Source organism: Parus major, chromosome 17 (assembly GCF_001522545.3).
Source record: "Parus major isolate Abel chromosome 17, Parus_major1.1, whole genome shotgun sequence".
Taxonomy (NCBI): domain Eukaryota; kingdom Metazoa; phylum Chordata; class Aves; order Passeriformes; family Paridae; genus Parus; species Parus major.
In genome coordinates, this window is record NC_031785.1 from 5,032,793 (window position 1) to 5,045,536 (window position 12,744).

The 12,744-nt window shown below is 41.7% G+C and overlaps 1 protein-coding gene across 5 annotated transcripts in view; it reads right to left on the minus strand.

Moving 5' to 3' along the window:
- Positions 1-12,744, minus strand: part of GPR107 (G protein-coupled receptor 107) — a 44,825-nt gene that overhangs the window by 20,755 nt on the left and 11,326 nt on the right. For all 5 annotated transcript variants that reach the window (XM_033518533.1, XM_033518535.1, XM_033518534.1 and 2 more), the window contains exons 10-15: positions 12,031-12,106; positions 10,970-11,043; positions 10,287-10,404; positions 9,248-9,378; positions 7,448-7,491; positions 214-263 (exon numbers count right to left, since the gene is read on the minus strand). In XM_033518533.1, coding sequence (XP_033374424.1) covers positions 214-263; positions 7,448-7,491; positions 9,248-9,378; positions 10,287-10,404; positions 10,970-11,043; positions 12,031-12,106 — 493 coding nt within the window. The remainder of the gene's footprint in view (positions 1-213; positions 264-7,447; positions 7,492-9,247; positions 9,379-10,286; positions 10,405-10,969; positions 11,044-12,030; positions 12,107-12,744) is intronic.

Here is a 12,744-nt window from a genome sequence, read left to right on the forward strand (position 1 = left end):
GAATTTAAAGAGAGACAGAAGGATATAACCATTAGGAGAAAAAAGGAAGTTGTTTTTAGGATTGTAAGCCAGTTGACCAAGATGCCAAAGCACAGCAGTGCCAAGAGCCTCTACCACATCCACCAGCTGCAGCAGTTTCCAGCAAGTATTCCATCAAAAGCTTTGAATAGCTTCCAAGTTCCCAACATGCATGTGTGCAGGTGTTTTACTTACCATGACATAGTAATGTCTGAAGAGCTTCAGCTTTGCTAGGTTAATGGCAGCTATCAAGAGAACACAAAAGTCCATCAGAAAATTGTTAACATGACACAATTTCTTATGATGCCTCTCTGCAGGGTAGGTAAGTGGTCAAAATCAGGACTCAGATAATACCAGGCTAGAAGGATTTGTACTGAGGAGTGCCATCCTGGCATGTCCACATACAGGGTAACTCCCAGGCTGTGGTGAATTCACTCTTAAAAAGGGAACTAAGATTGCTTTTGCACTAACTTTTACATGCACACACTCTGCATTACAGAACCTTTCTCTACCTGTATTCAGCCAACTATATACTGTCACCTCCCTCCTGCCAGAGGGGCCACACCACCTGACACTGCCTTCTAGAAAATTCCTGTCTTTTCTAGAGCCGTCCCTGACCTGCTCCATGCTTTCAGCTGAGCTAATCACAGCTCTGAGAACCACTGCATTTTGCTGAACAGCAGCCCAAGCTGTTAATTAATTAAAAATTAATACCTAAGCAAGGTCCTCTATCACTCATGGCTCAGCCACAAGTCACAAGTGAAACGGGAAATCATCCTGAGCAGTTCCCCAACACGTGTCTGAGCAGAGGCCCCAGGCAAACCTTGTGTATTGCACAGATCACATCAGCTGGAGCAGCACAGAACGTTCATGTGAACCAGCTGAGGTCAACAACAGATGGAGCAGCTGTCAGCTCTGGTCTGAGAGTCAGCTTTTAGATGCACAGCAGAATTACAAACACAGGCCACTGATGCTTTTGTGACAACAGGAGAGGTAAAGAGTCCAAGATGTGTTGACAGCATACAGAGATGCAGTTCAGAGCCAATGAACATGAGCTGCCAGTCAAAAAATACTGCCACATATTTACTGGTAATCCCTCCAAATCCTCATCATGTATTTATCAGATGTGCAAGTGCAATACATGGACTGAAGTTCACCTGCACCCCCTCACAGAACTCACACACTGCAATGATTTATAAAAGGTTGCATATATTTGCATGTAAGGTCTTCCAGGTTCACAGGACAGCAAAATTCAGTATTTCAGATGAGGGAGAGGAGAGCTAATAGCTACCAAAGAAATGCTTCACCTCTTCTGATGAAAACAAAGCAGCTTTTTTATGCAAAGGAAATGTCAAATGCACCACTGCAAATAAATTCCTATTCCCACTACAGAAACTACAGTGAAGACAGACAGCATTCTGTTATAAAACTACTTTTATAATGTAGAGATCAAGAATCCCTTTCCAGTTTCTCTTTAGTGTTCCTGAGGTACTGCTGAAAGCTACAGACACCTCAAGCCAGATACAAACCCTCCTCCATCAGATACATTCCAAGAGCAGCAACCTGACCAACACTTGTTGGTCAGCATGGACTAATGATCTAAAGTTAAAAGCTTTTCCTAATAGAGTTGGTGAAAGATTAAAGCATGTAAATATGCATGATAAGTGCTCTGAATTGTGAAACAGGGAAGCAGTATTGTCCTATTTAAAGAAGAGCTGCATTAAATGTGACCATGAAGATCTTGTGATTTCCCACACACCGGTTTGCACACAGAAGGATCTATTTTGAACTCAACGCGTCCAACTTCAAGAACTGCCACCAGTTGGTGCACTGACAGGCCAGGAGAATTACCAGGCTTTGTAGTTGAAGGAACACCAACTCAACAGCTGTGATTCAAACTGCCAGTCTATCAGTGCTTTACAGTCAACACCAGTGAGCTGGGGAGTCATTTCTGGTGGATTCATGCACTGCACAGGATGAAAGGACAGCAGAGCCAAAGATCTGACTACCAAATGAAGTGTCATAATTCCACCTCACCCAGCTGATGAAGCATAGCTCAACATTGCAGCTATTCATCATGATAATCAATAGCTGAGTCATAAATTGGTATATTCATATATCCAGAATGGCTGAGTATGGGAAAGAGGGGCAAGGAGAGGAAAAAAAGACAGCCACCACCAAGGAGAAAGGCTAAACTACCTGTGGAAGCTGACTTGCTCTCCTCAACTGCAGCAATATTTCTCTCCACTATCAGATACGTAAGTCAGCATTAATGCATGTCTACAAAATTCTGCCAGTTTTTTTTAAACAACTCAAAGTTACGGGACACACTGTTCTGGAGAAAAATCTAAAATCATCATTGCTTGGCATCAGCAGCTTGTGAATTGCTTCTTCACAGGCTGAATGTGCTCCAAGCATTATTATTTGAGTCTTGCTATCATGGACACTCAAAGATTTCTGTTCACCTCAGCCTGGCAGTCCAGACAGCAACAGCAGCATTTACAAGGAGCGAGGCTCAGGCAGCAGCTGTCACTTACAACTTGAATCACTTGCAAGCTGAACCTGTAAGGCTGTGATAACACAGCAGTAATCACAGCATGCAGTAAAGGTTGGGTAAATTTATATTTCGAGTATGATAACCATTCTGCAAAGGACAGTACTTAACTGCAGAGAAGAAAAAAAATAAATTAAAAAGAGACCTTCCACTAAAGGTTTTAGAAATTAATTCATGTTCTTTCAGACAGTAATTAAAAAGATAAAAGCCATTCTCCAAGAAACATAACATATATACCTTGCTTCCCTCAGTTCTCCCTCTCTATCACCATTTACTTTAACAGCTTGTGCCTGCAACAGCCTGACCTGCATCGATCAAAACAGAGCACACCTCAGTATTTTGATAAGCAGTCTCTTACTGAGATTGTCCCCATGCTAATTTTCAATGTTGAGGCTGTCTATAAGATGGAAAAAGCTGGACCATCCACTTGCACACCACACAATAGCCTTTTGATGAATAAATCCGACCTTTTCAGTAAATGTATGTAATAACAATCACAAGATTGCAGCTGAGGGCGCAGGGAGCTCGAGCCCAGACAATACAATCCATAAAGAAAAACCATAATGCAGCCACTGAACGTGCTCAAGGTACAGCTGAAAGTATTTCTGCAATGCTCTGCTTGCCCTACTCACGATGGTGCATTTGAGATGGGATCTGTGCCATTATCAAACTGTAAATGAAAGCTTTCTGCCCTCCCCAATGATGCAGCACATGTAGATGTAACCCTCGAAAAATCAGCTCTGGGAAGTGCAGCTCTACAGCCTCAGCTCTCTGCTTAAAAGCATTCCTGTACTAGAAAGAAGAGGTCAGACAGATACAGCAAGGCTCAGTGCCACGCAGAAGGTGGCACAGACTCCTTAATCTTGAATGTCCTGAACCACATCACCCATTTGGCACGAAAGCACTTCACCAGGGTCAGATGAAAGTCCAAAGAACAGGATAAGCACCGTATCTCCAACACAGAGTTGCCACATCAACCCTGGACAGCTCTTTGGGGCACCTGGAGGTGGTGCTGAGCCCAGCCAAGCACAGGCTGCTCTGCACCACACAGGACCAGGCTCTTTGCTCACAGCCTTTTCATGGCACAGCAGCAGGAAGACACTGAATAGTGCAAATGGTTTTTCCTGACATTAGGGCAAGCACAAAAGCATTAATCATCATTTGCCCACTGCACAGAACACAGGGAATGAATGATGCCTGGGAGTGACAGGCTGTAATGTATTTCCCTTAATTCTGCTGCCAACTGTATCATGCTGCAGTGCTCCAGGAAAACAGCAACCCATGATCTGATCGTGCCGTGTCACATCTCTCACCACAAAGGCACAGGTACCAGCAGAACAAACTGCAGCAATGCTTTCCAACCCCATTCCTCCCTCAAACAACAGAGGATGTGATCACAAGGGTGTTCTATGAGACTTGAGAGGTCCAGTGACCAAAAACTTGGAGTTTCAAACAAAAATTACATATAAATAATATACATATTCCCTCTCTTTTCTTGAGATGCCTGTAAACAAGGTGGTGGCAATTGAGCAGCTTTGCAGGCTGAAAATTCTAGGTCAGTTTACAAGGCTGATTTCCTTAAATCTGCAAGACATTTGCAATGCAGATCTACAAATGGACAGAGAGCAAAGGCTCCTACCTGAAGGAAGATGTAGTGACAGATCAAAGAGGTATAGCTAAGCAGTTGCTTAAGTCTGAAGGTGGCGATTTTAAAAGGGGAGGAAAAAAGATTCTAAAAATGGGATGTTTACGCCCACTGCTGTGCAAGATAAGAAGCCTGTGTAGGTCAGATATACTGCTTTAAAGATCACCTTCAAGGGGAAAAAAGCAAACAACCAGGCAGCTCAAACTCAGCCACAGCCCAACTCTACTCTTCACTAGCAATCCACAGCATCTGGGTATTCAGGTCTCCCTGGATAATTACGGCTTTAGACACATTTCTCCAGCTTTCCCACTTTGCTTTTCTTTTAAAATATCAAATCTAGTTTAAAAGACTACTAGCTAGTGACTCTAAATCAGAGTCACTTATAATAGGCTTTTTTATTAATTGTACATTGCTAAAACAAAAGCCTATGATGAGCCCAGACTAAGGGTCTGGAAAATTCAAATCTGCTTCATTCCCAGTCCAGCCACACTCCAGTCATGGCTGTCACTTGACCCAGGGGATTGCTACCTAATAAACAGGTGGAGAAGCAGCTGGAAGAGAGCATGACAAACAATAAGGAAGCACCACCAGGATACTGAGCCATAAAGTCCTGGAGCTGTTAGTCCTAACAGATGCAAGGAAGCAAAAATAATTTTCCTTAGGTCTTTCTCACCAGCAAGGATGTCACCAGAAGACTCAGTGCCAGCTATTGAATGTGTAATATGTAATTCCCCAATACATCCTATAAGTTAATGAAGTCTGTGTGAGAGAAGAGGGAAAGCAGCCTTTGACTAGACAATAAATCCCAGCAGGCCAGAGGCAGCCCAGCTAGCAGTGTCTGCACACAATCCAGCCAGCTCTAACCACAAGGTAGTTTAACTACATAAAAAGAAGATCCAGTAACTTTTATTACTTCAGGAGGAAACTAACTGCAGGGGGAAAAATGCTCATGATTTAACAGTAAGCACTGTTTCTATTCTTTAATTCTCATGAGAAGCTGAGACATTGAGCAGCACTTCAGAAGAACAGGGTCTCCAAGTGAAGCTTATAGAGCATGTGGTTCTAGTAATGAGAATTCATTGATAAGCCTAACATGAATGATTTCATCTTTTCACAGTGCAACCAAATCGCTTTTGGTTTTCACAACCAGACACACTAGCAGCACAACAGCACTAGGTAACATTCTGCTTCTGGCATCACATTGCCATTCACTTGCTCCCTGTGGGCTCCTCTCAACAGCCTCTAAATAGTCCAACCAGATTGTGTTCCACAAGTGAGTCCCAGCATTGCAGCCACAATCTGCTCTCAGCTTGTGCAATGTTTTCCCTGAAAATCTATTCCTTAGCTATTCTTTTATTATCAGTGTAGTATAACACAGTTGCTAAGTCCCCCTGAATACACAGTTACTGAACGTGCAGGATCTGCACAACCAGATGGCAACAGCAGTAGGTAAAGCTGGGAACAGCAGCAGGTGATTCACAAGCAACACTCACAATAAAGAGCATCATCACCCATGGAGAACAACACAAAACAGGACTAAAACAGTGCATAGCACTGACTAGCTGTACAGACACAGCCAGTTCCTCTCAAATTGCCTTTTTTTTTCCCTCCACATTTTTTACACACCACAGTGTACCTACAGAACTGCCCAGATTTACTCAGATCTGCATTTCATGTTAAGTTGGATAGGTTGAGCCTATACACTGAACATCCCTACTGTTGGTCACCTCACTTCTCTCCTTCTCAGATGTCTAAGGTTTATCAGACTCCACAGCACCATCTTGTGATAACAACTAAAGTAAGTACAGGGGGATCACCTAGGGCCACACATACCTGAAGGGTTTGTGTCTTAATTATGTGCACTAATTGCTGTGTGCTCACCACCAGGACAGTCAGATTCATTGCCACCCAGCTAAGAATCAGGCCTGGTGTGTGAAGACCTTGGTTCAGAAGAAAGACTGTTTCAAGGAAATCTGACCTTATCAGACTTTCTAAAGGTAAGAGCATAAATATTCCAGAAGATATGCTCAGTGGACAAGGTAAAACAAATCCATCAGAAAATGTCACTGAACTCAAGTGAACGCACTGATAAGAAAGCTACCAACAACATTAATATAACACTTTGATAAATTATCCTTTTAACATTTGTTTCTATTAGAAATTAGTAATTTTTCACTTTTAGGTTTGGGTTTGCTTGTAGGGTTGTTGTTTGGTGGCATTTTTAACAGCTTGGGACATCAAAAAAGCATGCTAGGCTCATAAGTATTGTTTACATTTAACAGATGGCAAAAAGTGAACTAACCTGTGGTCTGCGCAGAGATAAACTCAGTACCCAGACTTACATTTTAGCTACAATCAGCAGTGAAATGCAGAAGTTTCTGTGAAAGCCAAGGAAATGGCTGGAAGAAGTATCCAGACCTGGCTACAGAATTCCAGAAAGGAGAGACAAGAGTTGAAGGATGGGGCTGAAGTTAAAAGGCTGTTGCCAACAAATGACCTTCTATTAATGAAGCTTTAAAGAGTAAACCACTGACTGACAGAAGATGGAAAAGGCTGCCTGCTTCCAAGGAAGCCAGTGCTGTACTCCACAGCTTGTATCCAAGGAACTAATCCAGAAGAAAAGAGCAAATAAGGCAGGAAAAGCACTCCAAGCAGCCACGTTTGGCCTTTCCATCCATCAGCTCCTTTTCAGTGCTACAATAAACATAACTCCACTTTCCACAGGCAGCCCTTGGAGCTGCTGTACAAACATGGACAAGTCAGGAACTGTGCTACATTGAATGCCAACTTATGTTTTGTTTCATAATGAGGTTTATTTCCTTCTATTCTCACAGGAATATATTTCTGCAGAAACTGAAGTAAGTGGGTCTATTTGGGCTAATAGTCAGCAATTCTGGAATTCATTTCTAGTTCTGTTTCTGAACACTCAAATGAGGAAAAAATGGAAAATCTGTCAAGATTATTTGCTCTAGATGTCATGTTGAGCTCAAGTATGAAGAGCTGTGCAAGCAGCAGAGAATGGGTTACACAATGTTAATCTGATAATTAAAGCAATATAAGAAAAAGGTAATTTTTTCAAAACTTATTCCCATGAGCCCACTGAGGAAAAGCAGAGTGGCACTAACACAGTGTAGATTTATAGTCTTAGTTTGATTTTTACATCAGCATCATGTGCTTGAAATTCTAGCATTATAACATATAACATAGGAGAAAGAACACAGATTACTTGCCTTTCCCATCTGTTGCTGAAGCCTCTTGCAAATGTCTTATTGACCTGAAAAATAAAGACTAGATTAATGGTAAATTTTACACTCCCTTTTCACAGTAGTCCTCTCTAGCTCACTGACAAGTTTTGTTAGCTCTTTATGGCTGGAGTATCCTCACAATTAACTGTGCTTAGCACAGCACACACTTCCCCCTCGTGCCCCCTGCTCAGGCAGTCAGCTCCAGTATCTCTGTTTCCTTGGGATTAAGAAAGCAGATTGCTAAAACCTACTTCAGCCTACAGAAAGCTTTGTGGGAGGGAGGGAGCAGAGTGAGAAACTGGGGCATTTTCCAGCATAATGCTTTCCACTTGTACAATTAAGCTGAGCTACTCTTCAAAGTACTGCCAAGCATTTGGCATCTTACTGCTCTTTTAAGCTCTTTTCATTTAAATAGTTGATTACAGCTTACATGTCTACATAGGCATCTTATGTAACAGAAACTACCCTGCAGGAATGTAAATGCAGGGGCCAAGTCTTAGTCACCTTGCTCACATGAATCATCCCACCAGCTGCAGTGACACCATCCAGAGGAAAAAGGGGCAGGATTTTATGTCAGGGGCTTCACTGCCAGTTTATGTTGGCACCATGGCAATGCAGGAACACTGGCTGCACACCATAAACAGTCACAAGACAGCTCACATTTGTTTTTCAGATACAATTCCTTTATGGAAACTAAGTTTTGTACCAGCACCTCACTAGGTTGGACATACCCAGCATTAGGTAGCAAGAACTGTGACTGCAGAAGTCACCTTTATCACAGGAGATCGAGTCTCTCTGCAACTGAAGTCAATACCCCTGAGCTTTTATTTACCATTGCCAAATGCTCTCAACCTCAGAGATGAAGCATTTTGACTGAAGCAAGGGGAAGGACAAGTGAGTAGTGCAAATTTCTTGGAAGACATCTCCCAGCCTTGGCAGAAGGCCACCATGAGTGTGTAGGGGAAGAGAAGGACAGGTGAAACCCACCTTCACAAGTCAAGCTGAAGCTTATTTCTATCTACTGAGTGATACCTTTCTCTGAAACACTCAAGAGTTACACTCTAGAGTGATGACATCCTACCAGACATTTATATAATCTTCATTTCAGAAAAAAATAATGGAGATAGTGGAGAAAAAGAGGGACATTCTGTGTTTACTAACCAAGGAGCCAGAAGCTCCTTGATATCCTCCTTTAAACCCAGCTGTTTATCCAATTAAGACAAAATGTATTTAGAAGATAAATGTTCTGGCTAACTGGCAAGCAGCAACAATAGTGTTTATCTGAATTATCTGTGTTTTGGTCGAGTTTTATATAACCAACATTATTCCCTGCCAAGTAGAGTGGAAGGAAGGGCGGGGAAATACTCCCTGTGGGATTATTTCTTATAAACAGTCAAATAAACATGCTACTTCTGCTTGAAGGCAGCCCTCATCTTAGATAACACTACTGTTTTGAAATTTAGCAGTCAAGTATCTAATCTCAGTCAGTGAAGCCAAATCCCATTTTTCAATTTAGAGAGTCAACACTTCTGCAAAATTTCAAGTTTCAAAAGCACCTACAATCTGCACAGTGTTGGCCACATTTGAACTGCCACCCACCTTCCCTTATCCCTACTCTAATATCCCCAAAATGAGCATCTTCCACAGCACTAGACTGAAATGTTAAGGCTGATGAGGTCTATGAAAGTCAACAGAATGCTTGACTCCACAGGAGCACAGTTCTTTTGCTTTGGCAGAGCTGTTGCTGCCCTTTAGTTCACGTGTTTTTCACATACAGCAACTCACCATACCACTGGGAACAGGATGGCTCCACAGCACAGCAAGTCCACCAGGAAAAGGATTTCTTTCCACAGCCCATACTCAGTTGTCCCCTCCTCTGTTGACTCTATGATAATGTAGGCCACGTTTGCCAGTACCTACACAAAAAGACATGGTGATGGTTTAGAAACTGCCCAAGAAGTTGGCCTGCCAATTCAGCAAAAGCCCAGCCAGTAACATCAGTGATTTTTCTGCAGCTCTACATCCACAAGTCACATATTCAGCAGCATCTTCATAAGATTTACAGAAATAAAACTGATGGGAACTTATTCCTGCTGACACTCAGAAAGTAGTTCTTTTGTAATACACTGTGCTGAATCTACTGTATCAGTTGAGATAAAAAGGAACAAAATTTACTTATTGAAACATAGACACAGTACTGTGTGGCACATACAGCCAATGTGAAAACACAGAATTCTAAATTAAGCCAGTAATTCAGATTGGTCATTGACCATCTTTTGTACTCCACACCTGAGCTCTGTAAGAGCCTCAGACAATAATTATATATACTTCTGGTAAGGGCTTGCAGAAAATCTCTTCTATATACAACAAACAAAAGTTCTGTTCTCCTATGTACTTCAGTTCTTCAAGCAGGAGACCAGCACTGACCACTCTGAACCACTGGGAATGTTTCCCTCAGGCCCAAGAGACATACAAGCCTTGTTTTTCCCACTTTTTATTTCATAAAGACATTCAGCAGCATTTCAGCAGTGACAACTTGAATTCAATTCCTCTACTTAGTCGTTTAGCACTGTTTTCCAGCCCAAGTTTTTTCCCACTCCTTATAGCCAGTTTTTATTTGCTGAAACTGTCTGATCACCATTATCTCATGCTTCATATGGGAGAAAAATTGGGAGACCTACAGTAACTTCTGGACTAGGAAATAGCCAATAGACTCATACAAGCAAGAACTACATGATATTGTGTGCAATTTTCACAGCCTTTTCCAATTTGCACAAGCAGCTCTCCCACAATACAGGAAGTATCAGCAAAGATTGGTCCTCACCTGAAGTGGGATGACAATCATGAAAATTTTTTTGTCTTTATCTGACAGGATGTGCTTAATGAAAGCCCAGCCTGTGCCAATGAGGGCAATAGTGATGAAGAGAAGAGCTCCCTTCAGTCTGGAAGAGAAAAAGACACTGCATTGAGAGACTTGATTTTATTTTATCACACTTCCTCTTCTGCCCAGGTTTCTCCCACTGCCAATAAAGCCACAAACCCAAACAAATGCTTCCCTATCCATAGTTTTGGCAAGCACTTATCCATCCCACAATAGTGAGGCAGATGTACTTGTTACAACTGTGTATCACAGAGCAATATTAGGCTTCATTCCCAATATAAGCAATCTTTTCCTGGGGGAGTCATCCGTTCACCATTGTGAACAGCAGCAAATACTGGCAGCTGTACCCACTTACCATTCATACCAGGAGCCAATTAGATACTTGAATATTAGTGTGAACAAAGAAAAGTAAAGCATTTGTTATCCTTTTACTCCTCCACCCACAGAAGTGCCAATTCTCTGCAGCTGCCCTCTGTAAGTGGAGCTTTCCCCTGCACACAGGGCTGATTGCTGAGTCCTTGGTACTGTGGTCTGCATGAGAACACAACAATTTCTCACTTTGTTCAGGAGGGAGGCAGCCCCAGTGGCAATTTGAATCTATCACATCAGTCTTCTGACATACTTACAGGTGAGTGATGTAGTAAACAACAGCCCAGCCCTCAATGGGGAATCCCTGAGAAGAGATGTAGTGATAGTCGATCTGGAAGCAGAAAATACAGCACTTTACAGGCTGCTCTTTGACACCCCCACCCTCTAAAAACAGGTCTGCTCCACATCCACTGCCAGTTCTGCTTTCCAGTCAGTGTGTACAAACCCAGCTCTGTCACATTTAGAGAGCACTTCCTCCCAACACATTCTACTTTTGTTTAGCAACAATGAGATAATTTCCATTTGCTCTATTTCCCAAGTGCTAGTGGATGTATCTTGTACAATCTACATCCTTCCCACACAACTCCCGTGCTCAACTACAGTGAAACAACTGCAGTTGGAACCTACTTATTCATTCATTTTTCAGGTTCAGCTGCATTAGGTAATGAGAGGCTTGCTAGTTTCATTTTTACTGGAAGCCACATTCACTTCATTAGACTTCAAAAATATTTGTAGCAGGTAAAACACCATGGACATGAAAGTGAAGATCATGTCTGGCACAAACACTGAAGGATTAAATGCTTGCCATGACCTTTCTTCATGAGATATTTTCAGTGGAAAGGGAAAGTCAATACAATTCAACAGAGACATTATCTATGGAAAGTCTCAGAGGTGATAAGGTGAGGTCTGTTGCCATACACCATAATACTTCCTTGCCCTTGAATTTTACAAACGTTCATCAAGGTTTTCATTTATTAATATTTACTACAAGCCCTGCAGCTGAAGCAGCAGCACAGCCCAAGCTTTCAGGCCCACTGCAGATGGCCAAAACACTAAAATTTGTGGAACTCATTCAACCCCCAGCCCTTGCTGCTTCAGCACTTCAGGCCATGATCAAAACAGTATTTTAAATAATAATTTGGTGATGAAAACAAACAATTCTACCAAAGAGCTGCAGTTCAGTTCTAATGCTTCAGTATTAAGACCAGCTCTCCCTCCCACTGTCCTCTCTCCAAAGCAGATTTCCCTAACAGCATGTCCTGGATTCCATGTTTCTACTTCCTAGCTGAACAACTTCAGGCAGAGATGTTGTACGCACCGCATGGAAGACTAAGGACAATGATTTGGTGAAAGGAAGGGCTGCCATGAGCCAGTGGATCTTAAAGACATCATTTCTGGGAAGAAAAAAAAAAGAAGGAAGAGTATTACTTAAAAAGTCAACAGTAAAAAATTCAGTTTCCAAGGATAGTTCCTTAAAATTTGTGTCAAGCAGTCACTCCCAGGCTGAGTTGACCATCAGTGTAAAAAGATTCTCCTTAACGCTGTAGTCCAAGCTTCTACAACATCCTGAGCAGTAATTCAACTTCTTGTTCTAAACCCCTGATTTTTACAGCTTAGGATAATTGAAATTATTAAATAAGAACATCCTGCATATATATACATACATACATATATATCTTAATGATTAGAAAATTTGCTAAACATATTTCAAACCACAATCAAGATATTTATGGCTGTCTACTGCCATAAGTTGCCATTTCCCAAATGAAGAAAAGTGATCAATTTCTTCTCGTTATTTCTTTTCAAAGTCATCTCCTTTTGACATCAACTACAGGAATTTCCTGTCTATTTTTTGCCACAGTATATATATTACACTACCTGAAGAACTTTCAGTGTAAGATTTGGTAAGTTTAGAATAACAGGCTGCAACAACAATTCTGACTGAAGCAGTTTTAAAATATAAACTGTGTATTAACCATAGAAATCTGAGCCAGATTTGAAGTTTTAAGTGATCAAATCTGTGAATTGGGCA